Consider the following 24,081-nt stretch of genomic DNA (forward strand, 5'->3'; position numbering starts at 1 on the left):
TGTTGGGAGGAGACTAATTCTTACGTATTGCACCTTTAAAAGCACAGTAATGTGTCAAATGTGGGTTGTCAACCCAACTTCATCTCATTAAACCACCAACAACTACGTTAAATATTAAGAAAGATCAGGATCATGGTGTTAGTGACAGTATTGGGTCTGGAGAAGGAGTCTCTGTCCTGTGAGCAGGTGGATGGAGAAACATTGTGAAGTGGTTCTGGATGCTGGAGGACCGAGTGTCGACCGCTTCTGTCATTCATTAACCTCCTTGTTGTGAAAAAGCTTCGACACGTCAGCGCAGCCTCCGTGTTCGTGTGTCCTTCTTATCAGGCAGCCGCCGGCGTTCCCACCTTCAGATGTCTGGTAGTGATGTTTTTCTTTTTCTTTTTCAGAAACAGCACCTGACGCCTTCCCACCGACACGAACACAACGTGTCACTGCAGCCAACGGTACCAGCTCCTGTGAGTCAGTGGTGATCATAGAAAACATGATGACAGTCACATTTATTCACTCAGGGACAACATATTATTTAGTTCAGGATACTGAGTCCTCGAGACTTTTTTTATTCATCAGTGATTCTTCCTCCCTGTCATGAACTCGATCTGCTGACGACAGCCACTGAATGTGACTGAAAGCTCCGACAGGATGCCAGTAAGACGACCTTGAGTCAACAACTGTTTTTGTCAAACTGTCCAAAGTCAAGAATGAAGCCCAACATGTCTTCATGAGCTTTGAAGACATTTATCAACAGATTTTTGCTCTCACCACATTGTGTATGAACAACACGCCATCGTCTGCATCTATTCATTTCATTCATTGTTCCACTGTGCTGTCGTGTTGCTATGGATACAGAAGTAAAGGATTTGATTGGCTACTTCTTCCACCGCTGTGATGAAGTCAGTCTGAGCTTCAGTCTGAAGGAGCTGAACACTGGATACATGAAAAACAGCTCCTCCTGGTGGCTGATAGCAGCACTGCAGCTTTCTGGGCACAAAAACACCTCAACAACAAACAGGTGCAGAAAGTCCTCCTCAATAATCAGCTTCATTAGATCACTGATCAGCTGATGATCAGGACATTAATAGAAGCTGCTGATCAATGAATCCACAGAGAAGAAGAAGAAGAAGAGCAGCAGAAACATACTGAACTCATGAGATAACTGCTCCACATGAACACATCACATATATTCTGACTACTGTGACTTTATCACCACACGACTACATGAGCGCTGCACTGAAGGCTGCGATACCTTCAGGGGCTGTTGGACAGTGTTGTGTGCAGTCTGATGACGGCTCAGTTTATAGCGACTTAAAGACTGAAAATACTCTTTAATCCTGACGCTCACTACTGATCATGTGCAGTTGTGTTGGTATTATCAATATTATAGCTTATTAATCATTCTGGTATTGATGAGCAGCGGATGTGTCCACGTCTTAATGGTCAGAGTTAGTGCTTCTTCATGTCTGTCAGAGGTTTTGTGCTGAGTGGTCAAAGAAGGCAGGAACAAATATTCACTAATGGAATGTAACTAATTACATCTACTCAGTACTTTACTGAGATTATTGTACTTTACTTGAGTATTTCTACTTTCTGATGCTTAATACTTCCACTCCTCTACATTTTGGAGGCAAATATTGTACTTTGATAACTTTAGTTACTAGTTACTCTACAGATTACATGCTGCATCAGATCTGATAATCTATAAATTATAATATAGTACAATAAAAAACACATGTACAGTACATGTATGTTCTCATTATTGTGTAATCTATGTTTTTTTTAATCTGATTGCCAATAAAATAAATTAATTTAAAAATGTTCTACTTTGGCTCTGATGCAGGATGTAATGTAACATAATGTAATAAAATGTAAGGAGCTGCCTGCAGAGCTCAGAGACAGGATTGTGTCGAGGCACAGATCTGGGGAAGGCCACAAAAGAAGTTCTGCTGCATTGAAGGTCCAGAGAGCACAGCGGCCTCCATAATCCTTAATGGAAGAAGTTTGAAACAACCAGGACTCTAACTAGACCTGACCACCGGGTCAAACTGAGCAGTCTGGGAGAAGGTAAGAGAGGTGACCAAGAACCCGATGGTCACTCTGGATGAGCTCCAGAGATCCTGTGTGGAGATGAGAGAAACTTCCAGAAGGACAACCATCACTGCAACACTTCAACGATCTGGGCTTAAAGGCAGATTGGCCAGACTGAAGCCTCTCACCAGAGAAGGTTTGTAAAAAAGCACATAAAGGACACTCAGACTGTGAGAAACAAGATCCTCTGGTCTGATGAACCCAGACTGAACTGTTTGGCCTCAATTCTAAGCATCATGTCTGGAGGAAACCCGGCACCGCTCATCACCTGCCCAGTACCATCCAGACAGTGAAGCATGGTGACACAGTGATGCGACTGCTCAGGGTTGAAGAAAAGCTGAATGAGCCAAAAACCCTGGTCCAGAGCGCTCAGGACCTCAGACTGGGCCAAAGGTTCACCTTCCAAGAGGACAATGACCCAAAGCACACAGCTAAGACAACGCAGGAGTGGCTTTGGGACGACTCTGTGAATGTCCTTGAGTGGCCCAGCAAGAACCCTGACTTGAACCCAATCAAACATCTCTGGAGAGACGTGAAAATGACTGTCCACCAACGGTCCCTGTCCAACCTGACAGAGCTCGAGAGGATCTGCAGAGAAGAACGGCAGAAAAATCCCCAAATCCAGGTGTGCAAAGCTTGTCGGGTCATACCCAAGAAGACTGGATGCTGTAATCGCTTCAACCAAGTACTGAGTAAAGGGTCTGAAGACTGATTTCAATGTGATGTTTCAGTTCTTTCTTTTTAATACATTTGCAAAAATGTCTAAAATCCTGTTTCTGCTTCGTCATCACGGTGTATCGAGTGTAGACTGATGAGGAAAAAAAATAATTTAAATGATTTTAGCATAAGGCTGCAACATAACAAAATGTGAACAACAAAGTGAAGGGGTCTGAATACTTTCTGAATGCACTGAAAATATATGTATCAGTGATGTGAAGCACTGCGGCCCAAAAACACGTTTCCCCATAAGTTAACATTGTGGAAGAAATGTCTGTACATCACAACCCAGAGACATGACTCGCTTACTGTCAGAATGTCCATTCAGTCCAATAACATTTGTAAAGTCTAGAAGAGCTGCATAATTAAATTATTTGACCTCTATTCAAGTTAGCCGGGCCCTAAACCAGAAGTTAGCTGGCTCGGTCAGCAGAAGTGTCCAGTGCGCTCGCTCTCTGGACCGCACAACACGGAAGATCTGAGTAGTTTCATATCCAGGAAGTCGAGTGTTTTGGTTTCATGCAGCACTGAGCAGCTTTCATATGAATGAACAGGGCTTCACCTCCAACACTGTGTCCAGGTTTAATGTAACGTCTTTGGTTATATTCCTGTCATTTTGTTTTATTTTGTTTAGGTATTTCCTGCCTGAATGGAAGCGTTTATTTTGAAAGGGAGTTTGTCTCGAGTGATAACCGGAACTTGACAAACTTATTTCTGGTGATCCATTTTCTGTCTGATCTAAATGATCTTCTCTCCTGTGGTCATGAGCTGACAGCTGGTGGTAAAAAACACTTTTGCAGATGAATGAAGTTCCTTCATTTTTTTTTCCATCTGTAAAAACATAAATATGTTATGTGTGTGAAACCAAGTTAATTTTTATTTTCATCACAAAAAAAACTTTTCAGATTTTCAAGACAGAACTTCTACTTCCTCTCTAAAGACGTCCTGACAGGAAAGCAGCGTCACTTCTCTCCGTCTCTTACTTTCACTTCTGTCTCTGTGTCACTCACATGATTTCCTGCCTGCAGACAAAAAGGTAAATGTGTGTTTTTAACGTGACCTCTTCATGTGTGATTTGTGTGTCTTCTCCTGTAAAGACTCGTGTTATCAGACTGTGTGTGTCTTCCTTAGTTTGACACAATCACCGCAGTGAAACCTGTTGAAATGTGTGAGAGGTGTCGAGCTCGTTGGTCGACAGGATCAACCGCTCGGCTCTTGAGGACTTGAACAGTTTGAAACGGTGAAAAGCGGCTTCACCGGTGATGCTAACAGCTGCTAACAGTCGGTAAACAGTGTGAGAGGTTGTTTATTGTTGTTTGTTTGTTTGTGAGAAAACACCCTGATGGCGTTGACTACCGTAAAGATGAGAATACAGGCGCACTGGCGCAAAGTCTTTTCTACAGTCCGACAGCATTTATGACAGGACACACAAAGATCCATGAAACATGACAATAAGAAGACAAACTGATGTGGAGCTGAATGATTGTGCTCGTGGTTTGTTGTTGTTTTGGTGTTTTTACTGTAAACTAGTTCAGTCCACACGGTCCTTTTTAAAGAGACAGACACTTTTATTTGATACAAACTGAACATTTCCAGTGTTTCAGCTCATCCCAAGATATTTGTTGTTTAAACTGGGTTATTTTGCGGCTTTTTACTGGCATCATTCAACTCAAATCTTTAAACAGTCTGAAAGGAGCTGAAAATATTACATTCAGTTTTAGTGCAGCTGAAAGTGTCAACATGTCTGTCGTGTAGACTGAAGTCAGATTTGGATGTATTTAGTGTTTGTGTGAATCTGGTGTCCAGTCAGACTCTGTATGTTTGTCATGTGACTGAGAGGAATGCTGATAAATCATGTTGTTGTGTTTGTGTGAAGGTGTGGGCTCTGCTATGAATCAGTGTGAGGAGACAGAGGAGGGAGGCCCTCCCTCTAAAACCACTCTGTGTGGGCAACATGACAGCCAGACCAAAGCTCAGAGGTGAGATGAGGATCTCTAACTGTCCATGACTCTTCTCCATGTCACAGCTCAGCACTCAAATCACTCCACCATCATGATTCACACTCAAAGCTCTGTGTGTGTTGTGTTCAAGCCCAGAGCAGCAGAGACCAGACTCTGCTGGACCTGGACCTGGACCTGGACCTGGACCTGGACCCAGCTGTGTGTCCATCAAGAGTGACCGGTCCATGGTTGAACCATTACTGTTCAAAGGAAAACGTCCTTCAGAGACTCAGTAAGTCAACATAGTCCCAGCCAGCAGGAACGTTCCTGTAACATTTCATCATGTTCTCTACTTGTTCTAACAATGTTATTGTTGGAGGAACGTTTCATCTGTAACATTCAGACAACGTTTTACTGATGTTTATCATTTCAAAGAAGTCTCCTGTAATGTTGTCCACCTCCTCTGATCTCATCATGTCACATTTTAAAAAGGGTTGTAGCTTCAGACTGAAGGAATGATCAGCAACATGACACGATTACTAGAACCAGTTTATCTGACTTATAATATGAACTTTGGTTATTGTCCCAAACTGGATCATCAAACTCTGAAGGTTTTTCTGGACTTCTTCTCTTTAAATCAACTTTAGATTTTGATACATTTGAACATTAATTTGTAGTTGAAGGTTTGAGAGGTGCGTTGGTTTGTCTGTCTGTTTCTATCAGGGTTCAGCAGCAGAGACCAGACTCTCCTGCACCCAGCAGAGTGTCCATGAAGAGTGACCGGTCCATGGGTCTGCCTATTTACTTCAAGGATGGAGACCACTCTGCTGAAGAAAGGTAAGAATGTAAACCAGAAGAGTTTGTTGTTCTGCAGCTCTCCTTCTATCAAGTCCTGACATAAAATGATCCGTCAGCTGGTCTCAACTTTCACTCCACTGATTTAATGTTTTCTTCAAAGAGGAACATGTAGTATTGAAGATTTTCCAGAAATCAACAGTTAATACATGAAGCAAGTGATCAAATGAGAGCAAATGATTTTCCTCCAGATTTGATATCAAATGTTCAAATCATTTGTGGACTAAAGATGTTGATCTCTCTCTGGTTCCTCCTGGGACTCAGTACTCTGACTGGAGGAAGTGTGAATCAGTGCAGGTGGACCATGACAACATATTTTGTTGTTGCCCATAGATTCAGTCTGTTGGGAGGACGTTGGATGGTTGATGTCAAGAGTCCTGGGCTTTAGCATGAATGTTTGATGGTTCATGCAAACTGCACTAGTGTAGCCTTTCATTGTGACCAGTCTCAGGAACAGCTGTGCAGTAATTATGCTGTTTAATCAGCATCTGATATACCACAGCTGTCAGGTGGATAGATTGACAAAGGAGAAGAGCTCACTAACACAGTTTTAACTGATTTGTGCTCAAAAAGTGAGAAACAATTATTTTGTGTTCACAGAAGAAGTCTTCAGTCTTTATTACTATATTACACCATGTTATAGGCAGGAACATGAATAAAAGGGTAGACGACTAGAAACTCAACTAAAGGCGTCATCATTAAAACCAGAAAACTGTTTCACCTAATCCATCAAAAGGCCCCAGAAGCAGACAGATGATGTAAAATGTGAAGCTGCTGATGGTTGAAATCATCGTACTTTATGTTCTCTCTGCAGAGTTCAGCAGGTTCTCAGTGGTCAGTCTGTCCAGCAGCATCCAACAGACCTGGACTCCATATTTAAGGTGTGTAAATGTCCAACAACAACTTTACTTCAGCTGCAAATGAAATGAAATGTCTCATTTTACATTTGAAGTTTTACTCTTTTGCAGCATCTTGAGGAGAACGTTGTCACCTTTGTGAAGAACGAGTTGAAGAAGTTCCAGAAGGTTCTGAGTCCAGATTACCCAGAATGCTCAGAGAGGCAGAGTGAGGATGAGGAGGTGTTGGACGGTGAGGAGGAGGAGCAGAGGAGGAGCAGCAGAGAGGCATTTCTGAAGATCACACTGAACTTCCTGAGGAGAATGAAGCAGGAGGAGCTGGCTGACTGTCTGCAGAGCAGTAAGAGGATTTTCCTCAATAAACTGTTTTCTTCTTCACACTAACATCCACTCACTGATGTGTTGTGTTTCATTCAGGAACTGTTGCTGCAGTTTGTCGACGTCAACTCAAATCTAACCTTCAGAAGAAGTTCCAGTGTGTGTTTGAGGGGATCGCTAAAGCAGGAAACCCAACCCTTCTGAATCAGATCTACACAGAGCTCTACATCACAGAGGGAGGGACTGCAGAGGTCAATGATGAACATGAGGTCAGACAGATTGAAACAGCATCCAGGAAACCAGACAGACCAGAAACAACAATCAGACAAGAAGACGTCTTTAAAGCCTCACCTGGAAGAGACGAACCAATCAGAAGAGTGATGACAAAGGGAGTGGCTGGCATCGGGAAAACAGTCTTAACACAGAAGTTCACTCTGGACTGGGCTGAAGACAAAGCCAACCAGGACATACAGTTCACATTTCCATTCACTTTCAGAGAGCTGAATGTGCTGAAAGAGAAAAAGTTCAGCTTGGTGGAGCTTGTTCATCACTTCTTCACTGAAACCAAAGAAATCTGCAGCTTTGAAGAGTTCCAGGTTGTGTTCATCTTTGACGGTCTGGATGAGTGTCGACTTCCTCTGGACTTCCACAACACTGAGATCCTGACTGATGTTACAGAGTCCACCTCAGTGGATGTGCTGCTGACAAACCTCATCAGGGGGAAACTGCTTCCCTCTGCTCGCCTCTGGATAACCACACGACCTGCGGCAGCCAATCAGATCCCTCCTGAGTGTGTTGACATGGTGACAGAGGTCAGAGGGTTCACTGACCCACAGAAGGAGGAGTACTTCAGGAAGAGATTCAGAGATGAGGAGCAGGCCAGCAGAGTCATCTCCCACATCAAGACATCACGAAGCCTCCACATCATGTGCCACATCCCAGTCTTCTGCTGGATCACTGCTACAGTTCTGGAGGATGTGTTGAAGACCAGAGAGGGAGGAGAGCTGCCCAAGACCCTGACTGAGATGTACATCCACTTCCTGGTGGTTCAGTCCAAAGTGAAGAAGGTCAAGTATGATGGAGGAGCTGAGACAGATCCACACTGGACTCCAGAGAGCAGGAAGATGATTAAGTCTCTGGGAAAACTGGCTTTTGAGCAGCTGCAGAAAGGAAACCTGATCTTCTATGAATCAGACCTGACAGAGTGTGGCATCGATATCAGAGCAGCCTCAGTGTACTCAGGAGTGTTCACACAGATCTTTAAAGAGGAGAGAGGACTGTACCAGGACAAGGTGTTCTGCTTCGTCCATCTGAGTGTTCAGGAGTTTCTGGCTGCTCTTCATGTCCATCTGATGTTCATCAACTCTGGAGTCTATCTGCTGGCAGAAGGAAAACAAACCTCCCCGTGGTCTAAAATATTCAGAGACAAACCTGAACCTACACATCTCTACCAGAGGGCTGTGGACGAGGCCTTACAGAGTCCAAACGGACACCTGGACTTGTTCCTCCGCTTCCTCCTTGGTCTTTCACTGCAGACCAATCAGACTCTCCTACGAGGTCTGATGACACACACAGGAAGTATCTCACAGACCAATCAGGAAACAGTGAAGTACATCAAGAAGAAGATCAGTGAGAATCTGTCTCCAGAGAGAAGCATCAATCTGTTCCACTGTCTGAATGAACTGAATGATGGTTCTCTAGTGGAGGAGATCCAACAGTACCTGAGATCAGGACGTCTCTCCACAGATAAACTGTCTCCTGCTCAGTGGTCAGCTCTGGTCTTCATCTTACTGTCATCAGAAGAAGATCTGGACGTGTTTGACCTGAAGAAATACTGTGCTTCAGAGGAGGCTCTTCTGAGGCTGCTGCCAGTGGTCAAAGCCTCCAACAAAGCTCTGTAAGTGAACAGATACTGTATCACACATGTAGGGTTTTTCTCCACTCATGAATCTCCTAATATCAAATATCAATCAAATAAGAGTCCAAAGATTTAGTCATCAGATTGATCAGTTGATCAGTTGAAAAACATGCACATTGTTCCTTTAGTTTGATTGTGCCTCTACAGATGAATGCATCCATGAAATAGAAGAAAACTGTCTCTTTGTAGTTCATGTCAGGCTCAATCCCAGAGATATGAGTATAATCTAGGACATTTCATTAATTGTTGACAGTCACGTTTATACTCTTTCCAGTCTAGTCAAGTTTCAGTCGACTGAATGTCTGAGCATGTTAGTCTTATTTTAGTCAGAATTATCCATGACTATTTTAGTCTAGTTTTAGTCGACGAAAATTGTAATTTAGTCTCTTTTTAGTAATGCAATTCTATTTAACCCAGTTAATATAGTACAAGTACCTAGTATAGAATAGACAAAACCAAAATGTTCTTTAATTTCACAAGTCAAACAAGGTTATCTTATTATTATATTATTGTTACCTTATAGACTCAAGAATACATTCAATTCCAGACACAGAAGACCCTCTGATTTGAATTTACAACATATTTATTTTACCTACCAAACATGCAAGAAGTACACACACACACACACCTCATGTCATTATTCTTTTTTCTATTTATTTTCTTTTTTGTATTTTTTTTATGTATTCCTTGTTTTGTTTTGACACACACACACACACACACACACACACACGTATGTCTCAGTCGTTTTCAGCTGCAGTGGCTAACGTCTAAAGCTAAAGCTAACGTTAAAATGTGACACATTAACCACAGCCTCATGAGTTGGCATGAGCTTTCTAAAATAGAAAGTAACATTACGTTAATGTCTTGACTTACCTCGATTTCATTATGGAATGCCTTGAGATGTCTCTTAAGATTTGTGGTGTTTTTTCTTGCGATTTTGTAGCCGCATTTCTCCCCATCTTTTTCCACAACACATTTGGTTTTCTTTTCCACTTCTATGTAATGAAAGTGTGTTCAAATGTCGTTTCTTCTTTTTCTCCCAAAGACGAATCCCGGCTGGCCGGCCACCGGTCCCTTTCTTTTTGTCAGACTTAACTTTGTGTCTTGAGTTGTCGTTAAAGTTAACCCACCGCAGCTGCATCTTCTAAATAATGCCGCGTGAGTGGGGATTGAGGAAGTGATGTCGCCTGCGTCTGAGCAGTGCAACCTGATGCAGCCCCTGAACTGAGACTCAGGAAACAGAAATATTGCAAAATAATAATACTTCATGTCGTCTCGTTTTGGTCAACGAAAATGAAGGGATATTTTAGTTTTTATTTTGTAAACCACATTTAGTCCCGTTTTTATTCGTCAACAATATTGCATTATATATTTGATTATAGTTTTCGTCACATGATGAGGTTCATTGACAACGATATTTAGTCATAATTTTCATTGACGAAAGCAACACTATACTTGAGACTATAAAGACCCAGTCCATAGAAATGTGATGTGTTTTATATTGTATAAGACAGAAACAGTATCAGTGTTTGTCTTTGTCACTAACTGTCCTTCAGGCTGAGTGGCTGTAATCTGTCAGAGAGAAGCTGTGAAGTTCTGTCCTCAGTTCTCAGCTCCCAGTCCTCTAGTCTGAGAGAGCTGGACCTGAGTAACAACGACCTGCAGGATTCAGGAGTGAAGCCGCTGTCTGTTGGACTGAAGAGTCCACACTGTCAACTGGAGACTCTCAGGTCAGGATTAAAAAAGACATGTACAGAGTGAACCATAACTGTTCCTTTATGTTGTCATTGGTCTCCTGTCATTTTACCAGTTCTCTTTTCAGAGACTGCTCTGAAACTGAGTGTATCAAAATACAATTAGAAGTTAAATCAAACAGAGAGAAAAGTCTTCACATGTCCTCTACATTTCTTTTTCAGGCTGAGTGGCTGTAATCTGTCAGAGAGAAGCTGTGAAGCTCTGTCCTCAGTTCTCAGCTCCCAGTCCTCTAGTCTGAGAGAGCTGGACCTGAGTGACAACGACCTGCAGGATTCAGGAGTGAAGCCGCTGTCTGTTGGACTGAAGAGTCCACACTGTAAACTGGAGACTCTCAGGTCAGGATTCATACCCTATTTAAGAGACAACCCCTTGAATGTTGCTTTACGTACAGGTTAAAGTCTATTTTAACAGCTCTATTGTGAAGCAAAACAAGAGGTGGGTTATCAAAAAATTTAGATTGTGATTCCACAATCTGCTCTTCAGGTGAACCATAGACGTTGTTGTATTTACAGTCCTCGTACTTCCATTTCCAAACTTCACAGAACCTCATTTACTAGCAGATCAGCGATATATGAAAAAATCAATAGAGTGATGCAGCCAACATGATGGATATGCTGATTGGAAGAATCCCTTCTCATTGGTCGTGATGATATATCTTTGTAGCTAACTTGTAGCTTGTTAGGAAAAGCTAACCGTTTTCAACACACGGAAGAGCTTTATAATTAAACTGTGGGACATTTAATGATGTGTTTAATGTTGGAGAACAAAACGTGTAAATGTCTTCAGCCTGTGGTAACCACACACCTTATTTCACACATTTAACTGAAAACACATTCAACAAACTCAGACTTTGAGTCCAGGGGACAGGACATGCTAACATGCTAACTGATTTCTTTGTTTTCGGACTATAAATTACACCACTCTATAGGTAGCACCATGGTGGAGGAGGAGCTTGTGCCAAACAAGAACTATCTTTAATGAAATATTGTGTTTTAATGGTGTAAATGGAGAAATTCATAAGCTATTTCAACAACAGGGCATTTTAAAATTGATGAATAAGGTCACAATTTAGATTGCGGATCGTGATTGGAATTAAATAGATTGTGATGTTATTTTTTAATTAAAGCAACTCTAATCAGTATTTTTACATTAACAATAGTTTAAATGTCAAAGTGACAAACCCACAGAGAATTATCACACAAGTTTGCATTACCGGCTGTAGCTCAGGAGGTAGAGCGGGTCGTCTAGTAATCGGAAGGTCACTGGTTCGAATCCCGGCTCCCCTCAGCTACATGTCGAAGTGTCCTTGAGCAAGATACTGAACCCCAAATTGCTCCTGATGAGCAGTTGGCGCCTTGCATGGCAGCCTCCGCCATCAGTGTATGAATGTGTGTGTGAATGGGTGAATGTGCCAAGTATTGTAAAGCGCTTTGAGCTGTCAGTAGACTGGAAAAGCGCTATAGAAATGCAAGACCATTTACCATTTACCATTTACCCCTCAGCTGTGTGTGTGTGTGTGTGTGTGTGTGTGTGTGTGTGTGTGTGTCTCCAGGCTGTCAGGCTGTCTGATCACAGAGGAAGGCTGTACTTCTCTGGCCTCAGCTCTGAGATCCAACCCCTCCCATCTGAGAGAGCTGGACCTGAGCTACAATCATCCAGGAGACTCAGGAGTGAAGCTGCTGTCGGCTGGACTTGAGGATCCAGACTGGAGACTGGACACTCTCAGGTATGAACAGACAACAAGAGCTCTTTAAAATCTGTCTGGTCGACCTTTGTCTCAATTAATGTCTGTTCTGTGATTAAAATCAGAAAGTGAAAAAAATTGGCTTCTTTTAATTATCAATATTTGTTAAAAGTGTTTAAAAATGGACATAGAGGCTTTTTCCTTTTAACATTTTCTTCAAATTATAATGAATTAGACCAGAATATGTGTTGTTACCTTGTTTAGACGTGTGATATATGTGAGTAAAACACAGAAATACAGTTTTTCATCACTACAAAATGCAAACTGTGTCCATTTGAATTATGCCTGCCCTGAGTGAACCTGGCTTCGAGGTCAAATGTCTGAGATCTACTGCCACTAGATGTCACTCTAGAGCAGCGACATCTCAGAGCAAAACAAATGTACACATCGTTCACTCAGTGAAGTGGAGTCGAAAAACAAAGTGTCATCTGAACAAACACTGCTCATGAAACTCAAATCTAATGCTGCTTTTCCACCAAAACTAGCAGGTCAACACAATGATCGCCTAATGACCCCATTCCCACTTGCTGCAGGCAACGCAGCCTCTCTGTGATTTGTATCTGAAGCATTACGTTGTACGTCACTGACGTCATGTTTCACATCATGAATGCGCCGGATCGAGTAAACAACACCAGTTAAACAGAAGAGAAAATAACAACAGACAACATTGTGTTGAATATCTCTTCAGTGTTGTGTTGTGTTGTGTATAACTGCTCCACGTGCCTTACCTTGAATTGCCCCCTGGGGACAAATAAAGTTTTTTTCAATTGAATTGAACAGACCAAAATTACTTCCATATTTACGCCGATTGCTAAACTCCATTTTTGGCTAAAGTCTTGGAGAAAATTGTTTTTAATCAATTACAATCCTTTTGCGTGATTTTACTATTCATGAAAAGTTTCAGTCTGGCTTTAAGCGTCGCCATAGTACTGAAACTGCCCTCCTAAGAGTGCTAAACGATCTTCTTTTAACTGCTGACTCAGGAAACTCGGCTGTTTTAGTGCTTTTAGATCTGACTGCTGCCTTTGACACTGTCAATCACTCGATTCTTTTATCTCGTCTTGAAAAGTGTGTGAGCATTAAGGGTACTGCCCTTGAATGGCTCAGATCATATTTGTCAGAAAGGAGTTACTCTGTCAAAATTGGTGAATTTTCCTCTTCTGTGGCCCCTCTCTCCTGCGGGGTGCCCAAAGGGTCTGTTTTGGGTCCTCTACTGTTCTCATTGTATATGCTGCTCTTGGGAAACAACAACATCTCCTTTCACTGCTTTGTGGATGATGTACAAATCTACTTGCCATTTCAACCTAATGATTCAGACTCCCTGCAGCCCTTGCTTAACTGCTTGAGTGATTTAAAAACCTGGCTGGATCTGAACTTCCTCTGTCTTAATGAAAACAAAACAGAAGCTGTTGTCTTTGGTCATCCTGATCGGCTGGAGGGCTGTGCTGGCACTTTTGGCCCTCTTTGGTCCTACGTTCGACCATTGACTAGGAATTTGGGTGTGATTATTGAGAGTGCTTTTAAGCTAGACAAGCAAATCAGTTCTGTTGTCAAAACCAGCTTTTTCCAACTCTGACTATTAGCCATAGTTAAAAGCTATGGTCTACGATTTGAAAGACTGATCATTATTATTAACATTATTTAGATGGTGGTTATGGCCCAACAGTACAACCTACACAATGTGAAGAGCAAAAGGAACCAAATAAATCCATTCTCTCTCGCGCCTGCAAAACTGAAAAGAAATTGACCAATAGCAGCCATCTGGTCCGGTGGCAGCTAAATGAAGCAAGTAATGCAAGTAAGATGAATGAACGGATTTATTTCTCCATAACAACCTCTTGCCCAGTCACTACTCAACTGTTCTGCTTACCCTTCTCCCGGTCTTGTCCATTTGTTTTCAACGAAGCCTTTGCTAAATCAATATGATGGATTATCATATACGTTATGATGTGTGTATTTGTGTCTTATCTGTCATAAACAAGAGATTACGGTTTACGGGCACGTTTGTGTCGCGGTCTGGTGCTACTCAGACAACAGCTGGGACACAGCTGGTCCGAGGCTCATGCAGGTTTAGTTTTCAGCCACAATGTGGAAGCGATCGTTGTGATTAAAGCTGATGGCAGCATCTGTTAGTCTCTTGGCCCTCAATAACTTTTAGAAGTGGCTAACTTAGCTGTTGATAAATAGTAACTTGTAACGTAGCTGTAACGTAACGTAGCTGTAACATGCTAATGACGTTACGCTAGCTTGGCTGTGGACATTGTAAGATGTAAGATTTACGTTAGTTTCAATGTGCATTGTAGTAACTTTACCTGTGAATCCGACATCATTACTAAAGCTGGCGCTATATTTGGTTTCTGCCGGCCGGCTTGTTGCTCTTGTTGCGTGTTGCGGGAGGGGGTGTGTCGGGGAGGCCCGGAGGGGAGGGGTGTGTGTGTGTGTGGGGGGTGCTTTTTTCAAATCTTTCTCAGATCGTAGACCAGAGCTTTAAGCCGTATCTGCCCCTTAAAGACTTTGAAACAGTCATACACGCATTTGTAACAACTCGACTTGATAACTGCAACTCTTTGTATGTGGGTCTGAATCAGTCCTCTCTCAGTAGACTACAGCTGGTGATAAATGCTGCTGCTAGGCTTGTAACTAAGACGAGAAAGCATGAGCACATCACTCCAGTTTTAGCTTCTCTCCACTGGCTTCCTGTCCGCGTCAGAATTGATTTAAGGTTTTATTGTTTGTTTTTAAGGTTTTAAATGGCTTCCTCCATATCTATGTGAGCTTATCAACATTTATTCTCCATTTAAAGCTCTGAGGTCGTCCTCTCTGATGGCTCTCAACGTCCCAAGAGCCAAACTGAAGAGTAAAGGTGACCGAGCGTTTTCAGTGGCTGCTCCTAAATTGTGGAACTCTTTGCCTCTGCAAATTAAAACTGCTCGGACCACCGAAACCTTCAAGACATTGTTAAAAACTAGGGCTGAACGATTTGGGAAAATAATCTAATTGCGATTTTTTCCCCCCAACATTGCAATTGCGATTTAATATGCGATTTTTTATTTATTTTTCATTTTATCCTCTTTTTTCCCCCCAACAAAACATAATGAATGATTTAAATATGACCAACACAACATTAGATACATTTACTAAATGTCATTTAGTGTAAAATGTTCTTTCCCATAGGCTGGGCCTATTTGTTAGAATTAAATTAAAAGATGTATGACTTGAAATAAATGACATTTTTATTTAACTGCTCATTACAGAAACATCTGTGGCTTTGCCACTGTGCATTTAAGTAATTTAAACAAAGGCATGCACTTTGTAAACACTGTGCAAAATTTACAGTCTTAAGAAAAAAATAATTTAAAATTATATGTATCTTACTGCTCCCAAGTCAGTAACATTTCACACAACTGAAACATAGAAATTGCCTCTAATACTTTGAAAATATTTTGTAAAATCAAAGTAAATAAAGTTATAAATAAAAAACGGAGAAATGCACTTTTAAATTAGACAATAAAAAACAATTTGAATATTATAATATAGATCAACCTCACTTATCTCAAGTACACAACAATAACACACCACACAGACTAAAGTTAACTATGAGGATGGCACTGCCAGCCATAATGATCCAACAGTTTTGTTTTTCTCAGTGGCTCACAGGTTTTTTGCTAAGAAAACCAGCATATTGACTTTTGCTGGCTTCAAGGATGAGCGAGTGCAAGTCACAATATTCCCTCCTGTGCTAAAAAGACGCTCTGAGGGAGCACTTGTGGCAGGTACACAAAGATACTTGCGTGCCATGGTGCACAACTGTGGGTAGCTGATCTTGTGCACCCTCCACCAAGCCAAGGGATCATCTTCTCCATCAATGGCAGGAGTCATCAGGTAATTGTTTACCTCTGCCTCTGCGACATCTTCAAGTTTTACAGGCAAAGAAGGAGAGGCTGCACTGGTCTTGAAAAAACTGCCAAGAGACCTCTTCGCCTTTTCCCCCAAGGGCTGTGCACTTTGAGGCATCTGAACAGTTTCAGTACGAGACCTCTTCTCCTATTAGATGAAAAAAACAGCCATTAGTTTTCCAGTTAGATTTTACAGAAAAATTGTGTTTTTGTGAAATACATATTTATCATTTACCTGATGATATGTACGTTGTGCTAAGTCTACCATCTCTGTCTTCAGTCGGGTCTTGATAGCAGGGATGTTGTCAGTACTGATGTACTGTATTTTGAACCTAGGGTCCAGGAAACAGGCAACATCCAAAAGCTCCTGGATGTTTGGGTCTCCATATTTGTTATTGAGGTATGCTAGGACTTTGTTTTTTATTGATTTGGTCAGGTCAGTGTCCTCAGCATCTTCAGCCAGGAGTGATGTGGCAAAGAGGTGGAGAACTGGCTTGAGGTAGGAGATGCTCACATACTCCTCTCCAGAAAGAGCATCAGTAAATTCCAGTAGAGGATGCAGTGCCTTGTGAATTGACTCCAACACGTCAATATCCTGCCAGGTTGGGATGAGGGAGCGTGCATATCGATCACCAGACAATACCTGAGAAATGGCCTTAGCCTGTTCAAGCACTCTGGCAATCATCATTTCTTTAGATCCCCATCTTGTTGGGCACTCAGTTATGAGGTTGTGCTCGGGGAGTTTGAGCTCCCTCTGTGCCTCCGTCAGTGCAGCCTTCTTCTTCCAACTGTGGGAAAAGTGCCCCACCAGCTTCCTGCACAGTGCTGTTGCCCTTGACACTCTGTCATCTTTGAGTGCATTTTCTGAAAGAAATAAAAAGTAGTGTATTACACACAATTTGAGTTTTGTGATACAAGGCTATCACTATTACACACTCACATTCTCTGTAATTCTGAAATATACACATTCACACCCCTGTCTTCTCTATCTCTCTCTCTCTAATCCCATCCGCTTTCCACAACTCAACATAATTTATATATTTGTATATTCAGCTTCCTGATTACTAATCAACGCATCTCTCTCTTTAGCACACACACACACACACACACACACACACACACACACACACACACACACACACACACACACACACACACGACATGATAACTTACCAATGGCAAGATGTAATCTGTGCCCAAAACACTGGAGCCTCGTCCATTCATTGAGCCGTGCAGCCAGCACCATATTTGACGCGTTGTCCGTCGTGATGCAGACGTGTTTCTCCTCGTGGAGATCCCAGCTGGCAAGCCCCTCTCTCAGGCCGGCTGCAATATTTTCCCCTGTGTGGTCGTCTGGGAAGTAGGTAGTTTGTAGGCAGCGAGCTCTGAGGTTGACATCTTCATCAATAAAATGGACTGTAAGACTCTGGTAAGGCTCAGCTGTGCGGCTTGACCACATATCAGTAGTGGTAGCAAAAAACTCCACCGTTTTAAGCTCCACGGCGACTTTCTCTTTGCACTTTTTGTACAGCTCCGGTATGGCAGTCTGACTGAAGTATGTACGGGAGGGTATACTGTACCGTTTGTCAAGCGTGTTTATCAATGCCATGAACCCAGGCTTGGTCACCGTGCTGAGAGGCATCATATCTTTGGCTATGAACTCGGTTATTGCCCGAGTGATTTCCCCGTGCCGTTTTGAATTGCGTTCATATGGAGTGACACTTTCAAACATTTCGGTCAGTGATCCCTGTCTTGAGGTAGTTGGCTTGTCTGGCGCACTGGTGCTCGGCATTTTGGCCATACAACTGTCGTACATTGGTTTGTGGTATTTTTTTAAGTGCTGGAACAAGTTTGTAGTGTTGCCCCGTGAAGTAGCAACGGGAGCACGGCATGCTCTGCACAACACCTGACGCTGCGCAGCATCTTCTTTTTTGAAACCAAAGTAGTTCCACACCACCGACGTGCTCTTCCTCTTCGAGACTAAAGTCTCGGCTGTGTCAGTTTCTGACTGTTCCGTCGAGCCAGAGGCCATTGCGCAACAGGCTAAACGGCAGCATGAAAAGTTGTTGCAGCCGAGTTCTCCACTCTTTCGCTCGCGTCACGTGACCACCTTGTAATCGCGCAAGTTGCGGTTAGAAAATCGCGTTTTATCATATCGCGATATTATCGCAAATGCAATTAATCGTTCAGCCCTATTAAAAACCTACTTTTTCTCACTGGCTTTTAACTCTAGTTAAACATGGACATCTTGCCTCCACATACTGTTTTTTTTTCTTTTTTGTATTTCCTGCTTGTTTGATGTATCTATTTGTTCTGTGAATTCCTGAACCTGTGAAGCACTTTGGTCAACTTTGGTTGTTTTTAAATGTGCTATATAAATAAATTTGACCTTGACCTTACGCAGCACCACCGGATGTTGATAACGCGTCATCACTTCATGCAGTGGAATTTAGCGTGTTCGCCCGGATCTTACGTTTAGATCAAAGCCGAGCCGAGGTGATAAAAACCTGTCTACTGCAGAGTCACTGACCCGGGTGTAAATGCAGAGTTTACTCATTCCCACTGCACACAACAGCTGATCTTAGCAGGTTTAAGTGGGATTTTTGACCAGTGGAAAAGGGTTATAACAGTAAAATGAGGCAGTGCTGATCAAATATGAATCAATATTCTGCTGCAGTGACCGCAACTGTTTTAAGAAACATATTTTAGTTACTGTTTCGATGTTATATGAGAAAGTGTGTTACCAGGCCGCCATGTTGAAAACGTTTGTAGGTCGGACAGAGAGGGACTCACGTGCACTAACATGCACGCCAGCTGTCCTGGCAACCAAAACAGAGAACAGAGAAGCTCAAAATAATAAGAGCTTAGTTATATTATGCAACAAGGACTCTGACTGCATCCATGTAGTTGTGGACTATTTATCTAAATATGTACCAGTAAATATGAATATCAGAAAATGGATCTGCTCCCTTCCTGTAGCTAATTCAAGACACGGTGCGAGTTAGGAAGGAGATGATGCAAACATTTACAGAACCAGAACCTGTTGTTCTGTTCGGATGAAGGCTCGCCTACAAAGTCTTTATTTGTTGTGACCAGAAAATCTTTCCAGCTGAGAGCAGCTTTATCTGTAGACACAGTTTCACCCAAATAATCAACAGACCTGATCCACACTTCTGCAGCCAGAGACTCAGGTGGATGACTGGACGTAGTTTTCTTGAGCTGATCTTTAATTATTTAGTTGTTGTTTGTGAATATTTGATGTAAAGTCCGAGTGTGTGTATGAAGTGTGTTTTATAAATGCAGCTGTTTTGTCTTCATGTGATCTGAGTGAAGCTTTATGAAGATCATTGATGAGGAAGCTTCTGAAGGTTCATTCTGACTTTGTTTCTTCCTCCAGGGTGGAACATGGTGGAGAGCAGAGGCTGAAACCTGGTGTGAGGAAGTGTAAGTGTGTGTTCACTTTGACTGATGAAAACAAGGCAGCACATGTTAAAGTAGTTTAAATCTAAAGCTTGTGTATCTGCATTCAACTGTCAGTTTGAAAGAAGATCCAAAAAGATGAGTCATTGTGAAGTTTTGATCTAATTAACAGTCAGTCTGTTAATAAAGCAACAAATAAACCATCAGCTGTGTTAGATGATAAACTGCTGCTGTATTGTGTCTTGTTCTCTCCATCAGATGTCTGTGAACTCACAGTGGACACAAACACAGTGAACAGATTCCTCAAACTGTCTGACAACAACAGGAAGGTGACATATGTGTCAGAGAAGCTGCCATATCCTGATCATCCAGAGAGGTTTGACTGGCGTCAGCTGCTGTGTAGAAATGGTCTGACTGGCCGCTGTTACTGGGAGGTCGAGTGGAGAGGATGGGTTCATATATCAGTGAGTTACAGAGGAATCAGCAGGAGAGGAAACAGTGTTGACTGTTTGTTTGGACGGAATAATCAGTCCTGGAGTCTGAACTGCTCTGATGATGGTCGTTACTCTATCTGTCACAATAACAGAAGTACAGACCTCTCCACCTCCTCCTCCTCCTCCTCCTCCTCCTCCTCTGTCTCTAACAGAGTAGCAGTGTATGTGGACTGTCCTGCTGGCACTCTGTCCTTCTACAGAGTCTCCTCTGACTCACTGATCCACCTCCACACCTTCAACACCACATTCACTCAACCTCTTTATCCTGGGTTCATGTTCTGGTCACCTGGTTCCTCAGTGTCTCTGTAGGAGGGACACACACACACACACACACACACACACACACACACACACACACACACACACACACACACACACTCTCACACACACACACACACACACACTCACACACACACTCACTCACACCCACACACACACACACACACATACACACTCACACACACACATACACACACACACACTCACACACACACTCTCTCACACACACACACACACACACACACACACACACACACACACACACACACACACTCTCTCTCTCTGTAAATCACAGTAACAGAAATGGGTTAGTTGTGTTGTCTCTTCTTGGTCAATGTGCTGCACATCAGTGGTTTTAAATCTCTTTAAATATGTTTTGAACGTTCAGATTTCAGTTTTCTGAACTTTGTGATCTGATTGTTTTCTCACAACAATCAGCCTGTATATACAATAAAATCAGGCTCCACACACACATGCATATAGATCATCATAATTATGATCTTTGTTCAGACAGCTTTTATTTAGTTGATTTGTGGTTCATCATTGAAGTTTCTCATTTGTCTTCTTTGAGTTATTTTCTGTAAATATGTGTATATGAGTGGATAGAGCTGCTGCTACGTGCAGACGGACCTCCATTACAAAATCTCCCTGTAGAGTCGAAGAGCCAAAGACTTTCTGTCAACACTTCATTATCTCACATCATCTGTCAGAATAAACATTTGACTTTCTCATTCACGTGTCTCTCCTGATTGAAATAACGTCTTTTCACATCACTTTACATTACAGACATCACAGCAGACGAGCTGCATGGAGACACCTGATGTTTAAATCATCTCCAGCTGCTTCAGTTGTTCAGCAGAACGCTGCAACTCTGTTTTACTGTGAAGCTCCAGAAATGTTCTGTGGACTACGACACTTCACCTGACTTTATATCATCAGGAGGAGATGATGGCTGAGCCTGACTTTATATCATCAGGAGGAGATGATGGCTGAGCCTGACTTTATATCATCAGGAGGAGATGATGGCTGAGCCTGACTTTATATCATCAGGAGGAGATGATGACTGAGCCTGACTTTATATCATCAGGAGGAGATGATGACTACATAAATCAGCTTAGAAATCCTCAACACTCTCCTCACATGTGCCTTAGAAACATCATGTTTTAACTTTTCTTCAGTATCTTTTAAAGGATTTTCTGTTCTTTTGTCACTTTTTAGCTGCAGAAGTCAAACATTTTCAGTCAGAGTCTTAAAACATATTGGACACGTTAGTCTGTCTCATGAAATCATTGTTGTGTCAGCAGCATGAACAGGAGAGAAACAGAATATTTGCTGTGTGACTCGTGCTGCTGTCTCCCTACATCAGCCACATTACATGAATCATTTCTGCCCTTTACATTGAAGCCAAACATCTCACAAGCTGAACACATGTTCTCCAGGGTTAATGTCTCAGTATGACACGACCATTACATCTGATTTAAACACACAACTTCAGTGACTCTGTGAACACGTGCTGCTGCTTTCAGACGCACACACACACACACACACACACACACACACACATACACCTGTAATATCAACATGATGTTTCAAAATAAAAGTTCTTACCTCGGGGATAAAGAGACACACGTGCAGGCAGCCGAGCTGAGAGAGAGAGTGCTGTAGCACCACACTGACCCGACACACACTCACACACACACACACACACACACACACACACACACACACACACACACACCCACCCCTCCATGCGTGCAAACAACTGACTTGATTCTGCAACATAAAAGAATAACGAGCGCTCAGAACTTGAACATAAACTAAATCTGGGTGTCTGACTGTCTTCATGGATGTGACTGTAGGTTAATGTGGCAAACAGAGGCAGGGAAGGATAATCTGGTGCATGCAGCCATGTCACTGTGTTGAACTGTTGATCATGGACATGAAGGTTTGATTTATACATTGAAATCAACAGAAACACGAGAAAGAACAGGATGTTAGAAATACTGACGTCAGTAGAGCGAATCCCCCGAACACAACCCTGCTGTGTAGTTACAGTCAGATGATATTAAACTGTAATCTCCTGCATTAAAGTTCTGCCGGGTGTGTAACTTTGGTGCTGAATGCTAAATCCACCATCAGAAGCATCCTTTAAGGTGAAATATGTAAGTTTGAGTTCAAAACATTAAAAGAAATATTAAAATGGTCAACAGGATGTGAAGAAGTTTTGACCTCATGTGCTTTTTTGTTGAAGAGATATCTACTGAAGTTAGCTGCTAACCAGCTAGCCCCGGGCCTGCAAACCTCTCTCTCACACCCCTGGAAGTCCGGCTAACTGCACAGCTAACTGAGCTAACAAGCTAACATAAGCTACAGACATGGGTGTATACAAAATATACAGCTGGCAACAGTTAGCAGTGACTCTGGCATCATGCTGCCCTCTATTTGTTGGGAGGAGACTAATTCTTACGTATTGCACCTTTAAAAGCACAGTAATGTGTCAAATGTGGGTTGTAAACCCGACTTCATGTCATTAAACCACCAACAACTACGTTAAATATTAAAAAAGCACACGATCATGGTGTTAGTGACAGTATTGGGTCTGGAGAAGGAGTCTCTGTCCTGTGAGCAGGTGGATGGAGAAACATTGTGAAGTGGCTCTGGATGCTGGAGGACCGAGTGTCGACCGCTTCTGTCATTCATTAACCTCCTTGTTGTGAAAAAGCTTCGACACGTCAGCGCAGCCTCCGTGTCCGTGTGTCCTTCTTATCAGGCAGCCGCCGGCGTTCCCACCTTCAGATGTCTGGTAGTGATGTTTTTCTTTTTCTTTTTCAGAAACAGCACCTGACGCCTTCCCACCGACACGAACACAACGTGTCACTGCAGCCAACGGTACCAGCTCCTGTGAGTCAGTGGTGATCATAGAAAACATGATGACAGTCACATTTATTCACTCAGGGACAAAATATTATTTAGTTCAGGATACTGAGTCCTCGAGACTTTATTTATTCATCAGTGATTCTTCTTCCCTGTCATGAAAGCTCGATCTGCTGACGACAGCCACTGAATGTGACTGAAAGCTCCGACAGGATGCCAGTAAGACGACCTTGAGTCGACAACTGTTTTTGTCAAACTGTCCAAAGTCAAGAATGAAGCCCAACATGTCTTCGTGAGCTTTGAAGACATTTATCAACAGATTTTTGCTCTCACCACATTGTGTATGAACAACACGCCATCGTCTGCATCTATTCATTTCATTCATTGTTCCACTGTGCTGTCGTGTTGCTATGGATACAGAAGTAAAGGATTTGATTGGCTACTTCTTCCACCGCTGTGATGAAGTCAGTCTGAGCTTCAGTCTGAAGGAGCTGAACACTGGATACATGAAAAACAGCTCCTCCTGGTGGCTGATAGCAGCACTGCAGCTTTCTGGGCACAAAAACACCTCAACAACAAACAGGTGCAGAAAGTCCTCCTCAATAATCAGCTCCATTAGAGCACTGATCAGCTGATGATCAGGACATTAATAGAAGCTGCTGATCAATGAATCCACAGAGAAGAAGAAGAGCAGCAGAAACATACTGAACTCATGAGATAACTGCTCCACATGAACACATCACATATATTCTGACTACTGTGACTTTATCACCACACGACTACATGAGCGCTGCACTGAAGGCTGCGATACCTTCAGGGGCTGTTGGACAGTGTTGTGTGCAGTCTGATGACGGCTCAGTTTATAGTGATTTAAAGACGGAAAATACTCTTTAATCCTGACGCTCACTACTGATCATGTGCAGTTGTGT

At 42.4% G+C, this 24,081-nt stretch overlaps 1 protein-coding gene across 1 annotated transcript; it reads left to right on the top strand.

Annotated features, from left to right (window-relative positions):
• Positions 1-5,511: 5,511 nt before the first annotated feature.
• LOC140997182 (protein NLRC3-like) lies at positions 5,512-20,390 on the top strand. The gene is made up of 9 exons (XM_073467347.1): positions 5,512-5,579; positions 6,412-6,478; positions 6,566-6,794; positions 6,872-8,669; positions 10,247-10,420; positions 10,607-10,780; positions 11,998-12,171; positions 19,483-19,529; positions 19,764-20,390. The coding sequence occupies exons 1-9, from the start codon at positions 5,512-5,514 to the stop codon at positions 20,306-20,308; spliced, it is 3,276 nt and encodes a 1,091-aa protein (XP_073323448.1). The 3' UTR covers positions 20,309-20,390.
• Positions 20,391-24,081: the final 3,691 nt, after the last annotated feature.

This window comes from Pagrus major, chromosome 1, assembly GCF_040436345.1.
Source record: "Pagrus major chromosome 1, Pma_NU_1.0".
NCBI classification, from domain to species: domain Eukaryota; kingdom Metazoa; phylum Chordata; class Actinopteri; order Spariformes; family Sparidae; genus Pagrus; species Pagrus major.